Source organism: Protopterus annectens, chromosome 2.part0 (assembly GCF_019279795.1).
Source record: "Protopterus annectens isolate FY-2018-M chromosome 2.part0, PAN1.0, whole genome shotgun sequence".
In the NCBI taxonomy this organism is placed as follows: Eukaryota; Metazoa; Chordata; order Ceratodontiformes; family Protopteridae; genus Protopterus; species Protopterus annectens.
Window position 1 is genome coordinate 186,225,763 of NC_056728.1, and position 16,561 is coordinate 186,242,323.

Consider the following 16,561-nt stretch of genomic DNA (forward strand, 5'->3'; position numbering starts at 1 on the left):
GTGGTGAGGGGGAACCACATTTCGAGTCCTTCATCACAGGATGAAGTAGGGTAGCCATTGTCTACATCAGTAATAACCTGGCAAAGGATGAACACCCACAGCTGAAGCTCATCTTGGAGGAAAAAGCTCGTAGTAAGACACTATGAAATTAATGAATTCCAAAGGGCAACTATCTTGATTCCTGACTTTATGCTAGTATTCCTTATGGCAGGTATCCTTAGAGTAGTGAAACTACAAAAATTCATTTTATGGATGCAGGTTTCTGATTTCTTTCCTTCAATTTTATCTGTGAAAGGTGGGATCAACAAGGGAGACCTCAGGATTCAAATAGCAGTGATAACAGGTGACTATGTTTAGTCATGACAACTTGGGTATGATGTTTTGCAGAAGACCAGGTCAGAATGGAAGTAAACACTGATGGTTGTGCTTTGTCATCAAATGAAAATGGCACTTCAAAGGCTGGGAAAGCTTTAGATACTTCCTGTCTTCCTCTGTTTTAACATCAGACAGGGGGTATTTGACTGCACTCACTACAAAGAGGATCAAGACAGTTTAAATGAAGGAGGAATCACAAACTGCAAAAATGAGCACACCACTTACTAGAGTGAGTTAAAGGGGTTGGACTTCCATATGAATTACTGCTGAGACTTTTAGTTATGAGCAAAATCAGACAAGGGAAATCCACTTTAAAGATTCAAATCAAAGTAAAAGCTCATCAGTTTTGGGACTATTCATACTTGAGCAGAAGGCAAAATAAAGCTGTTTCATGGATGGCGACAACTGAACAAGTTATACTTTGTTTCCGAAAATATGATCAAAAAGTACTAACTCTATCCATTGTATAAAATAATTAAGACATCTCCATTTAGAACGGTTTGAAAATCTGCTATGTAATGAAAAAAAATCAAAATCACATCAGCATTAACTATATCTTTATTCAGTTATGCATACCCTTCTTGATACCGTGTTACATGTTTTCTTTAGTTTACAATGTGTCAGCTCTCACATATTTATATAGTGGCAATACTTGACTCAGAGACAAGAGCGAGAGTTTCACACTTGAACCAGCAAAGCACCCATCTTTTGACTGGAAGGTATTTTTCAAGGGGGGGGGGGGGTAGGAAAAGGGAATGAGAATACAGATTTCACTGAGGCAAAATAGAAAATGGAGCATGGGCAAGTCATGCTTTTGGCTGTAATAAATGAAGAAAGTCAGAATTTAAAAAACGTTTAAGTAAAAAAGAAATGCACTTATTTAATAAAATGCAACTGCAGTACAGGTCACCATCTTAAGCACAGGGATATATGCAGGTTAATGTAACTCAGGCTGTCAAAATATAACAAGAAAGATACATTTTTAATTTCAAATTTCCAGTTAACATTCCAATTGTTTTCCAAATAATGGGTGCAAACAACAATACATGTGCTTAAAAATGAAAGTAAGGTTTGTATAGTGTTCAAATACAGCTTACGTCAGGCCAAGCAACTTTAAACTCGCTTAAATAATCTTTATATAAATTCATTTACAATACTAACAAAACAAATGAACAAGAAAAAAAAAATAGTTTGTTTTAGCAGTTTCTGAAAGCATGCTAAACTGTTTCAGTAAATAATGCAAACAACAGAAATTTGCCCTGCCTCCAGTATGGGCATTGCTTATTACATGTGACAGAAAACCCAGAATGATCCTTCCCCCAACCTGTAAATATTAATCTTGCAGATCACTTCAGATGATGAACATATAAAGTCTAGTAAGTAATGCAAATTCCTGCAGTTCTTATGAGGTGCTGAGAATACATCTTGGGAGTCTGATGTTCTCTTATTTCCACGGACTAAAAAAATATTATGAATTCTTCTCAAAAAGAGTCATTATCTGCAAACAGATCTCCTTACTCTTGTTTAAGTACACGTACTATAGAATAAAGACGTTGTGAGCTTAAAACTTGCTACTATTTGTTAGGGGAGACAGTTTTGATGCTGGAAAATAGCAAATCATTATTCCAACTCAAAACCACTGCTGTCATTAAAGCAAAAGAAATGTTTTGGTGAATGAACAATAAAGCACTTTTGTATCCTAGGAACAAAAATAATGTTGCTTTTCAGCTGCAGAGTGCTTCCTAAATAAGATGTGAAGGCAGATGAAGAAAAGTGTTATCCCAATTAGTTTAGGGGGAAAGGCAAAAACACAGTGACATCTAGGGACAAGTAAAAACAATCCAATCAGATAATATGATGCCATGCTTATCCTGCATATTAATACAATATCATGTATGTTTACTATAACCTGTTACCACTGACAACTGGATGTCAATCACTTATTTCACACCTTATAAAAGTCGAGAGCGGAACAGCAGCTAAGAAAGCTCTCCACTAAACAGTGCTTTAATCTAAGGGATAAGGAGGAGAAGAGACATGATACCGTACATAGAACAAGAGTCAATTCATACATTTATACAAGTCTAGCAAACAAGGTGGAAAAGTATACAAAATATGTTTGACTTCTCACAAGTTACTTTCCCAAGATGATTCGCTATCATGCAGAACCAGAAGGACAAATCCAAAGATATTTCAAAATGTCTTTTCATATCACATTGAGAAAAAATAATAATAAATAGCCTAATCTGAAAGGACAACCAAAGTTTTCTTCGACTCAAAGGTTTTGAAAGATGCCATCAATGAATTCTGACAGGTAGTACAGACATATCATGACACAGGTTTTCAGGAACAGTTAATAGAAACACTAGCAATTATTCTACGATTTACCTTAGCAGCCATATTGTTTTAAAATGAATAAAACACTATACCCAACTGCTCCATTTGACAGCAAATCCATGGGATTAGACTCCTAAAATAAACAAAAATTATGGGCACTTACCACATACATCCATTTATTCTAAACGTCAATATTACTTCCCTGGCATCAATATGCTTGACAGGTAAAACTTTCCCATGGCTGCTAACTCCTCCTGTCTCATTATACACTGCTCCCTAGTGCCACTCTCCAGTTCTGGAACAAATAAAGATCCAAGCCAAGACATATAAGCAAGTATACACTCAGCCTGAAGATGATTACCACAGATTACGTCTTCTAACAAACAGTGCGTCATACATTTCCATCTGCTACAGTTGCTAGGGATGAGTTCCCAGCTAATCCAATTTGGTGGTTACCTTAAACATATCCTTGAAAAACATTGTCTCACTGTAGAGCAAGACCTAAAATTAGCTTTGGATCTATAGTGTTTCACAAACTAATTTAATATTGACCAGGTTCTTGCAACAGACGTGGCCTGTTATGGCATTAAGGAAAAGGGCGACAGATTTGGACTAGCCTTACTGGAATGCACTGTTTGCATGGTAGGTGGTATTTTTGCTGTGAGAAGTATAACAGTAAATACAGCTAGAAAATAGTGAGAGACAGAGTACTTGGTCCTCCCCCAATCTGCCCATCACAAACACAAAGAGCTGGTTAATCTCTATGAATATCTTCAGTTACAGACACATATCTCAACTGTCTGAACATATCTACACAAAGGAGAAGAAACTGTCATGGATCTGAGTAGCTGGATTCAGCACATAGAAAAATAATTGCCTTTTGAAATGCTAAGCATGAAGACAGAACCTGTAGCTCACAGACCTTTTTAGCCAAGGTGACAGCCACTAAGAACAACACTGTCTAACAGGGAACCATTAACTATGTGCAAGAAACTATCTCAGATGGAGACAGAATTGTTTTTCCCAAGATGAAGTAAAGGTTTTTCCAGCGGGATTCAGTCAAGGCCTGATCAGTAAAATAAACCTGAGATAAGCATTGTAAACCTATAGTGGTGACAAAGACACATTTTTTTCCCAATGTGAAAGCTGCTTATGGCTGGTATGGAGACCTTAATATCAGAATGACTCAGAGCTGTATCGAGGAACTCAGTTAAGTATAGTAAGACATCTGAAAACTTTGTCTGTGTCAGGGTCCTGCTGGCATAATATATCACATAGGAACCATCTCCATCTGTCACTGAATAGCTTTTTAAGTAGAAGGCATCTCAAGGACAATGAAATCTATGTAAATGTCTTGCATAATCTACAGGTCTTGGACAACTTCCCTTAGTACTGTCTCTTCAATTCCATTCTAATTCAGAGATATTTACAACAACAGTAGCCAAGGGACAATCCAGGGAATATGGGCAACTTGTCAGAACACTGGATGGAGAAGTCCACCAACACATGTGAAATGTTACAAACCTTTGCCAGTCATATGTGAGCAGTGAGTAAGCTGGTGAGCTGGGACCACTGCACTCTGAATGCTCACTGCAGGGCCAGCATGAGGAAACACATAAATGAAACAGATACCCAGCAGACATTGGAGCATGGAAGCTGGGGATATTAGGGCTGTCAAAGAACAAAAGACAGACTTGAAAGCTATACTGAATCCTTCCAGGAGGGAGAGAGAGTTCTTCTATCTAGAGAAACAACCTCTGCAAGTCAACACTTGCAAGGGGGTACTTTGTGACCTTCTTGGTTTGTGATGGCCTATAAAAAATGAAAAAAACATTTATGAAGAAAATCCCCAAGACAAATTAGCAGTCTCTGTAAGGGGCAGAAAGAAACTGATTGGCAAGGTATGAGACTACGTTGGTCACTTGAAGCCAGACATGGGTCGCAATGACTGACATACAGTTTGTGAACACTGTGGGAACTATTATGATTCCAAATGAAAACACTGCCTAAAATTGAGACTGATTGGCTCCAACACAAAAGCAAATAAATTGCCAGGTTATTTTGGTGCAGAAGCAAGCATCCTTTAGATCAGAAGACCACATCCAGTCACTTTGTTACTGCCTTACACACATGGAAGGACTGACTAAATGGTTATCATTTGGAAGGACAGTTTAGAATTAATAAGGCTAGTACTCTGAGATTCAAGATGGGTGCCATGGCCCTTGTTTTTTTTTTGTACCAAAAATTATCTGAGAAAGTATCCAAGTCCTTGCTGATTTAACAAGGTAACTCTTGAATAGTTCTCTTGTTAAGGAACCCCTGTATTTACTTTCTTCTATATTATTATTGAAGGGGATGAGATATATGGCAAGAGTCTGTAGGGGAGAAATCATCCTGCAGTCATGTCACAAGGTGGGAAAATCACACCCAAGCTGAAAAAGGCAGTCTGGTGAGAAGTCAGGAGCACCAAGAAGTGCCCTCTCTCTGGCCACATGACCCATTTAAATATCTTCATTATTTTCTAGGGCAATGACCTTGATGTGGATGTAGTGGGAAGTAACTACAAGTCCCAACTGTCTCCTGCTATTGTGGCTGTGAGTAGCACCTGAACCATGGCCATTGCTGATTCCTCTGTATCCTTGGTTAGGATCACCATGAAGGATGGAACCATTCTAATGTTGTAACAGTCTGCTCTTTGCCTGGATTTACCTTCAAATGGTCATCACTCTCAGGTCTAAACATAAGAAAGTTTTTAAAAAGAGCTTCTAAAAAGGTCATCCTTGTTGTCCTCAGTGAAGGATGTTTGGTGAATCTTGAGTACTGAGACAGGAAAATTCTGGATCCTGTGGTGCAGGCAAGATCAAAAGTTGTAAATGGAATCCTGTGCCTTAACCATTAGAGGAGAACATCAGGCAGCCAAATCTGCTGCACACTGCACTACACCACACACCTTGCTTGAAGTGCAACAGTTGGGTGAGGTAATAAACACTATCATTGCCTAAATGCAGAGCATTAATACCCACTTCCCAAAGTGGATTATCACCCTAGAATTATTGCCTGGCAGAACACAAACATGCTTTTCAAAGCAGATAATCTGTCTGGACTCCTCCTCTGGCAGATAGACGACTGGACTTGAAGACACTGAATTTATCTTCAATACTGCAATAAAGACCATGATAAAAGCTTGAACACTTTCTGCCTAAACTGCACATTCCACAGATGTTTTAAAAATCTATTCTGCTTTTGTCAAAACTGGGCTTATGTTGTCTATTTTTCCAAGGTGAAATGGAACTGCATCTTAAAGAAAACTGACCCAATGTGGAATCCCTCAGATGCAATGCTCAGTCTAGAAGCTCAAAATTCCTTTAGGTGATGTTCAGATGTGGAAAAGGGGTATTATGGACTACTGCCCCTTTACTGCATAAGTTGCAAACTCTTGCTTTATTTACTGTTATCTGGTGGTTGTGGTGGCGAATTTCTCATCCATCCTCCAGAACTTCCACAAGGGCTCACTTTTGAGTTCAATCTGTACTAACCTTTACAGACACAACAGAGACACCTTAAATTATTAACATGCTAGGTTTGAACTCAGCAGAATGTTTCCTGTTATTTGGTATACCAGACTGGACACCCAGTACTATAGGTACATGAAACCAGAAAAGGGAAGCAGGAAGAAAGTACAGTTGTGTACAATTACTATAAATGTAGAAGTTTGAGTGTATTCACTGTTGCAATCCTGACTTGTGGGATTTCCTGCTGTAGAAGCCCTTGGCCGGCCTGACTACCAGAATAAAAGTCTCTCTCCTACTAAGCCTGGTAGAAGTCCTTGCCGACATTAGTACGTTTGGGTACAAAGGGAACCAGCTGACACCATGACATCAGTAGGAGCCCCCCAGGGTGAACCACAAGCAAGGGTCCAAGGCAGAAAAGGGTCACTGCAGGGATAACACCCATGGGGTTCTCTGGTTAGTGAAGAAGATACTGTAGAAAAAGAGGGAAAAAAAGACTGCTACAGTGAATACACTTGAACATCTACATTTATGACAAGCGTACACAACTGTACTATACTCTTTGTGTTTCACTGGTGCAGTTTTGACTTGTGAGATGATTGCCAAAGCTGAGACGAGGGTGGAAGGAAGATTATGGGGAAGAGAGGATGCCCTGCAGGATGGCAGTGGCAAATCCTGATCTAGACTTGGAGAAGGCTGATAAGTGGTAGCGTTTGTTAAACATATGCAGGGATGACCAGGTTAGCAGTTTCCAAAATGTCTTTGGTAGGGACCCCTTTCAGGAAGGCAACAGAGGTAGCCATAGCCCTAGTAGAGTGAGCCCAGACAGCCTCTAGTGGCTTTTTACCATGACAGTTGTAACAAAAGGAAATACAATGAGAGATCCACAAGGAGATGGTTTGTTTGGAAATTGGTTTCCCTTTGCAGCCAAAGGCAAAGGACACAAAGAGTTGGGTCTGGTTTTCTGAAAGACTTGGTTCTGTCAAGACAATAGTGGAGCTGTCTATGCACATCCAAGGAGTGAATGATTCTCTCCCCCTGGTTCTCAGGATTGGGGAAGAAGGTGGGCAAGTGTATAGCTTGATTCAAAGATGTGTCCATGACCAACTTGGGCAAAAAGGATGAATTAGTCCTGAGTGATGCTCTGTCTGGGTGGAATATGAGAAATGGTTCCACTGCCAATGGAGCTGAGACACCCTCCTAGCTGAGATGATAGCCAGTAAAAGGGCAGTCTTCCAAGTTAAGAATTTTAATTCAACAGAAGCTTCCGGTTCAAAGCGGGGTAGTGTTATTTTTTCCAGAACAAAACTGAGGTCCCATGGAAGTGTGGGTTGTCTCTTGGGAGGTCTCAATGTGAATCACTTCCCTAAGGAACTGTTTCAGCAGGGGGTGGGAAAAGATAAGAGGAAGAATAGGGATGTGGGCTGAAATAGCAGAGGTGTTAATTCTGATGGAAGAAAAGGGCAGGCCTCTGTCAACTAGGGTAGCCAGGTAATCAAAAATGGCAGACATATTGGCTGAATTAGGATTGAGGCCTTGCTGCTTGTACCAAATGGAGAATCTTTTCCACTTGAGTGAGTATGATTTCCTAGTACTACGTCCTTCTAGCCTCCTTGAGAATGTACTGAACTTGTTTGCTTAGGGTATGCTCTGAGGAGGATGTTGGGGGATTATCCAGAATGACAGTCTGAGTCTCTGCAGATTGGGATGCACAAACTTCCTCTTGTCCTGAGTCAGGAAGTCTACTCTCTGAGGTAACTGCCACATATTTTCATTGGTTAGACTTAGTAGCAGAGGATACCAGTGATGCCTGGGCCACTCTGGGGCTATCAGAATGACCCTTGGGGCTTCTTTCCTGGTTTTTAGGAGGACCCAGAAAAGAAAAGCTGGGGGGAGAATCATAAGTATATCCAAGATAAAGGAAAAGGTAGCTCCAAAGGAAGGAGAAAGCATCCGTCTTCCAGGCTCTGGGTAGTTTGCTCCTTGAAGAGAAACTTTTTAGTTGAGCATTTTCTTTGGTGGCAAAGAGTTCTATCTGTGGAGATCCCCAGTTCTGGACTATGCTAAGAAATGTTTCCCAATGCAGATACCACTCGTGGCGATACATAAAGTTTCTGCTGAGGTGATCTGCTAGAGGGTTTTGAGCACCTGGAAAGTATTGTGCCATGAGGTGCAACCCCACAGACTGAGCTGTCTCCCAGACCTGCATAGCTAGTCGACAAAGAGGGTAAGAGTGAGTGCCTCTTTGTTTATGTGCCACATGACTGTGGTACTGTTTTGACAAGCAGGGCTCTGGTTTCCATTTTTCTTGAAAGCTACTAAGCTTTTCTGAACTGCCATTAGCTCTTTCCAATTTATGTGCTTGTTTCTGAACTGAATTTCCCATCTGTATTGGGATTGTAGGTGTTGGAAATGAGCCTGCCAGGCTGTCTCTGAAGCATCTGGTTAAAGTTTGGCCCTGAAGAGTTGACTCAGGTTCTGGGCACATGCCCATGTCCACCATGCAAATTCCTCCTTGATGCAAGAGATCAGCTGAATTTCGGTCTCTAGTGGCACCACAGATTCTTGAGGTACTACTGGAGCTTCCCTCAAGTGTAGCCTGGCCAGAGGGATCATGAGGATACAAGACGCCATGTAGCCTAACTCTCTGAGGAATTCCCTGGCTGTGAGGCATTGTCTCTGCATAATGTTTATGAAGTATTGAGTCAGGAAGGAGATCTTTCTGGAGGGAGGAAGACCTTCTGAAGAGATGAATCTAGAAGTGCCCCCAGGAAAACTATCCTGGTAGATGGGTTTGTGTTGGACTTGTGAAGATTTATGGTGAACCCCAAGCAGGTGAGGAGGTACTCAGTGAAGGCCATATCCTTGAAGAGCTTTGACAAACTCATGGTTTGAATAAGGCAGTCATCAAGACAGGGATAAACTTTGCATCCCTCATTCTGCAGAAGGCAATCACTGGGGCTAAACACTTTGTGAAGCCCCTGGGAGCAGCAGACAAACCAAAGGGCAGTGCAGAAAATTGAAAATGACTAGTACCTTCTCCGAAACACAGAAAACGTCTGCAAGATTCCTCTATAGGAATGTGCAAGTACGCATTCTTTAGGTCCAGGGTGACCATTAAGGCCTGAGAGGCTATCATGGGAAGTTGTTTTTGGAAGAGTCAATATTTTGAATTTTGTTATCAGCAGGGACTGAACTCAGGGTGGACAGGTCTAGAATAGGGCACCAATAGCCTTACTTTCTAGGAACCATGACTAGCCTAGAATAAAACCCCTTCCCTATTTGGTGTTCTGGTACTGGTTCCACTGAGCCCTGTGAGCACAGGTTGTAAATTTGAGAAACAGCCTCTGCTCTTTGATTCTGTGGAATATCCAGGTAACCGGAGTATCTTAACAGCTCTTTGAAAGTGAGTCTATAACCATTTTTGATAACATTCAGAACCCACTTGTCTGAAGTAATAATGGACCAATTTTCTTTGAACAGGGAAAGCTTTCCTCCTATCTTTTCTGGAGAGGGTGGGGTGCAGGCAGGGGAAAGGAAGAGTCACTGCTGCTCTCTGACAGGGCCCTATCGCCTACAACTCCCCTGTGTCAGTGTTTCTGAGAAGAACTGCTTGGGCCTTTGTGATTGATGTTACCCTTTGAGGCCTTTCCCTCCAGGGTTTCCTTTGCCTGTTTTCTGACTGAGATGGAAAGCACCAGTGTTTAGTGGAAAGTTCCTACTAAACCTAAAAGGCTGAACTTGCAGGAAGTCCTTGAGAGTCTGCATAGATTTTGCTTTATCTTCCATCTTTTTGAGTAAAGCCTCAGCTTTTGGCCCAAACAGTAAGTCCTTATCCAGGGGTGCATCCAGAAGGTTGGACCTGACATGGTCTGGTAGGGACTGTTCCCCAAGCCAAGCATGCCTTCTAATGACAGAACCAGATATTGCAGCTTGGCTAGAGGCCTCAATTGCATCATAGCTCTAGTGTAATTAATGGCAAAGATCTAACAATTCCTTGGAGATGTTCTCGTCCTCCATGGAGGATATATTTTGCTTTATTGATCTGAAATAGTGCGTTGGTATTTGATCATATGAAGCTGGCAGTTAAGGGACCTCATGGCTAGGGTAGCAGAAGTGTAAAGTTTTTTACCAAACCTATAAAGGGCCCTGCTTACTTTATCAGCAGGTAAAGGGCTTTTTGAAGTGCTGGCTCTTGCTCCGTTGGGTCCTGGAGTGGCAACCTCTGGATCAGCAGAGGGATTTTTGAAGAGGTATTTATGCGAGTCCAGCACCCTGTAAAACCTGTGCGGTGTTCAAGGGCCAGAGAATCTGGATTCAGGGAAGAATCCATAAAAACATCCTCTACCATCTCCAACACAGGAGGACTAGCCAAGGTTTGTGTTCCAAGGTTTGTGTTCTGGGGGTCAAGAACTCTCTAACCCTCTTTTCAGATTGTGGGTATTCCTGCGCCTCCCACTGGAAATGTTCCCTCACAGTATGGAGTGTTTCTCCCCAAAACTGATGTCTTCAGGAGGCGAAGTGAAGCCAGATTCTCTTCAAAATCTGAATCTTCAAGAGAGGCAAGGCAGGGTCCCTCCTCAAAGGCAGACTCCTCCTGGTCAGAATCCTCATCTGAATCAGGAGGTTCAGAGAAAACTTCAGGTGTAAGATCCCTCTTCCTTTTCCCCGAGGAAGACCACAAAGAGGGTTGTCTAGCTCTGACTAAGGAGATAAGGTCCTCAGCTAACCTCACCAGGTCTTGCTGATATCTTCATGCATGGGAGCCAGTAAACCTAGGCTTAGGACCAGAGGTAGAACCCTTCTTAGAGGTAGCTCTGGCCTTGGGCCTACGTACATCCTCAATCTTGATGCCAGTCTCCTTGTAAGCAAGAACTGACACCTCAAAGGAATATTACTGGTAAAAGATCATTCATCAGAAGCTGATGTCTGCTGAGCGACGTCTGGACCCGACCAAAGAACTGAAAGCCAAGGGGGTACTTAGCTTTTAGAAGACTTCTCTCTGGTGCGGACCGACCCATGCACTGAAACACTGCTTTGTGCTTTGACAGCAAGAAAAGACTGATGTCATGGCATTGGCTGATTCTCTTTATACCCAAACGTACTGACATCAGACAGGATATCTGCCAGTCTTATGAGGAGGGAGATTTTTACTCTGGTAGTCGGGCCAGACAAGGGTTTCCACAGCAGGAAATCCCATAAGTCAGGACTGCAAAAGTGAAACACAAACATCAGCAGAAATAACACTGCTGAACCACAGGACAACACCAAGAGGGCAAAGCTTAAAAAGACATTATGGTCATTTGGTTTAGAGTATCCATGTGAACTGTTCCTAGACATTTGGAGAATCCTCACTCTGAAAGTAATGCCAGAATCACCAGTGTTACCATAATTAGCACTGGGTATATGGATACAGAATGGACTGAATTAAGCTGCAAAAACATGAACTTGCAGTACTAGGACAGATACCAGGTACACAGATGTCAGCTGGTCTAACATTGTTGAGACCGACAGTGGTACATCAATACTGTTGGGCCCAAAGCCTGTGTATCTGAACTGGGAGAAACTGGTGATGATCTGCAAATAATGAAGGCAGACATCTGTAGAAGATATACTGTACAGATGTTAGTGGCAGTGGCACTGATACCAGCTATAGCAAAATGACCATGTAAATGCAGGGGAAATTAAAAAAAGATCTCAAAACACCAGATCCATGTGGGCAGGAACATAAAATTTAGAAAATGTCTTACTTTCAGTCCTCCTAACAGATTCTGCCAGGTTAGTCTATCTGAGGTAGATATGTAGATCTGTAAGGTGACTGGGAAGAAAGTGGTTCTGTCGCCACTGTGGAAATGTTGATTCAACAATTATCATAATTGTTTTAACGCTGGTGTTGCTCATTTGCTTAAAAGGCTCCTTATTTAAAATCTCAAATACGATGCACATAAAATTCCGTCTACTATTTCAGTAGTAGATCTAGGCATGGCATCCAGTCTTTTTAATGGGGTGATGACTTGGATTCTAAACATAATGAAGTGGAAAGTGTAAAACCCTACTTCCTCAACCTTCTTGACTTAGATTTGTGGACAAAGTCTTTCTCATTTGTGTGCTTGTGCCCACAATTGGCAGGTATCACTGAAACACAGCCTGATTCTGAAACAGATAGATTGTAGATCTTCTCGTGATGTATCCTACAGATGATGTTGACTACAACAAATGGAGTAACACGCATTGTTACGCTTTACTCCTAAACAGTAAAGACATTCTGTGTTGCACTTCAATGCAATGGCCTATATTTTGGAAAGTGAAAGTCTAGACTCAAATGAGAATAAGAGGAGAACCTGCATGAAAATGGAAAGAAACCCTAACAAAGGACAGTACTGTAAAGACAAACACAGGAAATAGACACTCACATGCTTTAGAACTAGTTTCCTAATTTCTGAAAACCACAAAAGTAGAAAAGTACAGCAGTCTGTGACCATATCTTCAATGCTGTTGAGTTTCTGCAATGAAAAATAACTTGGCATTTAGCACTGAGCACTGCATAATGGGATACAAGAAATTTGCAGTCTGTGAAAGTTTACCTACTAAACAAAAATGAAGTCAGGGACAGAGTCCTGACAATTATGGCACATGGACTTCATTATCACAACTTCTGAATTTGGTCCCTGCATTTCTGCATCTTACTGCTACACCTCTTAAACTATGAAAACTCTGAAATTCTGATTGTCCCCTCACACAATAAAATATCTTTTGCCATTTCATTGATAGTGATTCGATGGACACCACAACTGTCAGGTGGTTAATTAGCATTTTCAATTGTTTGGAAATCCCTTGGAAGATACTGTTCCATTTTTCCTCAATGAATGAATAAATTGTCAGCATAACTGTTCAAACTGAGAATATAACAAAAAAAAAGAAAAACAAAACTAGTGCTTCATCTTCATGAATCATGAGTATATCCAAGATATAGAGGCCAATATTAATGACTTTTCTAAGGTCTGATTCAAAACACAAGGAGTTTCATAGAGTGCATGATATCTGACAGCACTAAATTCATTAATGTCAAGATAATATAAAGATGACTACCAGTCTTTTGAGAGCTTGGTACTCTGGTCCCGTTTAGGAGGAGCAGGTGGTGGCCCCCGCCGTAATGTTGCATAGCCAGAGACATGGCCAGATGTATAGGAGCTTTGCTTCTGTTGGTCAATAAGCAACTCTGGTGGGGGTGGGGGAAGTGCCATGTCATCCATTGTAGCCACTGGCTCCATTCTAGACATTCGAGTGGACGTGAGTGAGCCATGTCTTGTGATTGATTTTCGCTGAAGAGTTCTGTTCAGGTCTGCCAAAAAGCTAGGCTGCATATTTAAATTTGATTTTGGTGAAGTTGGGGCCTGAGGGCTATAAAGTGCCTGTGTTTCTTCAACCTCTGACTGTGTAAGCCGTGTGCTGTCATTTCGTCTTGGAAGCGTTGGAGGTGCAGCCTTCTTTATGGAAGATTTAGACCATGCCTGAGGTTGAGGATTAACCACGGCAACTTTGGGAGATGTGCTACCAGAAAATACAGTTGCTGGTTCTACTGGTGGAGGAGGCAAAAGATCCAAATCAGGAGGAGGTGGTGGAAAGTCTGAATCAGATGGTGGAGAAGGGAATTCTGAAGAAAGGTCCTTCCCAGCAAAGAGTGCGATAGGTACTTTGACTGAAGAACCTCCCTGTGACAATGCAGCTGGCAGGTTCGCCCCAGGTATACTCAACTTACCCGGCTTTGGAGGAGCTGGAGGGGGTGGAGGAGGAACAGGAGAAGATGGCTCCTTGGATATAGACCCCGATAGATCCGAAGACTGTTCAAATTTGCTCACTATACTGTCCATTGTAGATCTTTTGGATTCTTGATATTCAGCTGAGGTTGAGGACTTTATGCTAGAATTTCTCTGGGGTGTTGGAGGTGGTTTCTTTCCACCAGGACTGGAAGTCTTGGCTTTTTTGACTGGTGATCCCATCTTGACTTGAGTAGGAGTTACCACTGGAGATGCATCAGGGGCCAATGGGACAGAAGAGCCTGGTGAAACTGGTGGAGACGCAGGAGTTGGAGCTGGATGGAAACCAAGACTACTCTCAGGGGGAGGGGGAGGGAATTCAGGAGACTGGACAGAGCTAGGCTGCCACTTAGGCTTTGCCTTCACAGCTGGAGGAGAATGAGGAGCTGAAGCACCTGGTGCTATTTTTGGCACCTGAGGTTCAGGAGGAGGAGGAGGAGGAGGGGATGGTGGAGGAGGGAACTGACTAACCATTTGTTTAACTAAAGATGGCATTGGGGACTGTGGTACAGGAGTTAGTTTGGAAGAAAAGCTTACTTGCTTTGGCATGGTAGGCGGAGGTGTTGGCCCTGGCTGAGGTGGAGATGCAGGTGTTGGCCCTGGTGGATGCAGATGAGCAGGTGCTGGCCCTGGTGGAGATGCAGGAGCTGGCCCTGGTGGATGTGCAAGAGGAGGTATTGGCCCTGGTGGAGGTGGAAGAGCTGGCCCTGGCTGAAGTGGAGGAGGAGGTGGAGGTGGTGGTGGTGGAGGAGGTGGTGGTGGTGGTGGAGGAGGAGGAACTTGAGTAGATGTGAAACTGGGCTGCTTTTTAAGTGGTGGTGCTGGTGGTGGAGGTGGAGCAGGGACTGGTGTTGGACTTGGAGAGATCTGTGCAATATTAGGGGCTGGAGGTTTAGGAGCGGTCTGTGGCGGAATGATCCCAATGATCCCAAATGCTTTTGAAACTGTCTGTGAAGCTGGTGCAAATGATGTTGGTGATATATGGTGTGTACCTTCACTGACGTGATTATGCTGCACCTTCAGTGGAGTTGGTGTATACTGGGACAATGCTAAAAATGGTGTTCCAGGTCTCAGTACTGCCATGGCAGATCCAGGTGGTGGAGGAGGAAGTGGGGGAGGCGGCGGAGGTGATGGCAGTGGCGGTGGCACTGGTCCTCCATTACGTGGTAGAACTGCTACAGTTTGAAGCTTCCCAGGTGGGGGAGGCAATGAAGGCTGTAGGGTGATATTGGGCTGTTTAAAGTGGGAACTCCCCTGGCCTGCAGCATTTTGCAGTCTAGTTATGGTACTGTATTTGGCAAAAAGAATTGGTGCTGAAGGACCACATGGGACTGGTGGTGGTGGGGGAAGGGGAGGAGGTGGAGGTGGGGGTGGTGGTGGAGGAGACAGTGAAGCTGAGGGCTGTGGAATTACTGGAGGCATACTCACTTTGATATGAGGGGAAGAAGGTGGCAATGGAGAAGTGAAGGGCCTGCTGACCGTCTCTGCTCTTGCCTGAAAAAAAAGAAAAAATATATCAAATGTTTCACTAGTCAATAACTCACTATCTCTAACTTTCACTTTAATGCATGCAATATCTTATTTTAAAAAGTTAATACTGATAAAAAAGACTTCAAAATGTCTAAAAATAAAGATTTTGCTATCACACTTTATTAGACATTAAGAAATAAAAGAGAAAGCAATTTTTCTGATATTTCTTTTCCACAAGAGTTTCTCTGCAACACCAAAACATACATTCCAAAAAGTACTCTGATCTCAAAGGTACATACGGTCATGGTGTCCTTTTCAGTCTTTCCAATATCTTGCTTCCTTACCTGGCAGACACTGCTGTATAAACAACCTCTTCAAAAGTTGTGTCACTACATGAACTGGAATGTAACACCAGAAAATAGCTATGTGATGCTACAGACAACAATGAATCAGATGGGTAAGGTTCTTCTAACCACCCCTCTCCATGTAGAAAGGGCCTTTATCTGTGAAATATGCTTACTTCAATATACCAACTTCCTCCAGTCCTTTAATAATTGAATGATACAGCAGTGAAGCCTGTAATTAAGTACCTTACATAGTAACAGAGAAAGATACTAAGCTAATGGGGTTCAAGTTGAAGCATGTGCCTTTGCAGGTACATACCAAAGGGAGCACTGTACTATATGACTAGTCTAAAAACGGCAGAGTAGAGAGGGACAATAGCCTCCCTGGACCTGGATGCAATGCCCATACTTGTAAGTTGTACTATATAAAATGTCTTCCTAACTCTGGTGGATACATGCTGGTTAAAGCAATATCAAGGGGCTTAGGAGGGGGGACAGAATACTGCAACAGTGGAGAGAAGGGCATCTATTGTTATGGTAAAATTTTACAAAACTATACTATTGCCTTCCATTCTACTGTTGCAGTGTTCTTAACACGAGCAGAGTAGCAAACCTCATGAAGAAACTTGGGAGGAGGATGGGACAGTACAGCTCTCTAAAAAGCCCTAGTGAAACTAGCTCTAGAGATCCCATCCAACTTGTAGTGTTT

The 16,561-nt window shown here is 42.4% G+C and overlaps 1 protein-coding gene across 3 annotated transcripts in view; it reads right to left on the minus strand.

Annotated features, from left to right (window-relative positions):
- Nucleotides 1-915: 915 nt before the first annotated feature.
- The window catches only part of RAPH1 (Ras association (RalGDS/AF-6) and pleckstrin homology domains 1), a 2,904,638-nt gene continuing 2,888,992 nt past the window's right edge, over nucleotides 916-16,561 (minus strand). For all 3 annotated transcript variants that reach the window (XM_044060647.1, XM_044060646.1, XM_044060645.1), the window contains one exon: nucleotides 916-15,532. In XM_044060647.1, coding sequence (XP_043916582.1) covers nucleotides 13,307-15,532 — 2,226 coding nt within the window. In that variant the 3' untranslated portion in view covers nucleotides 916-13,306. The remainder of the gene's footprint in view (nucleotides 15,533-16,561) is intronic.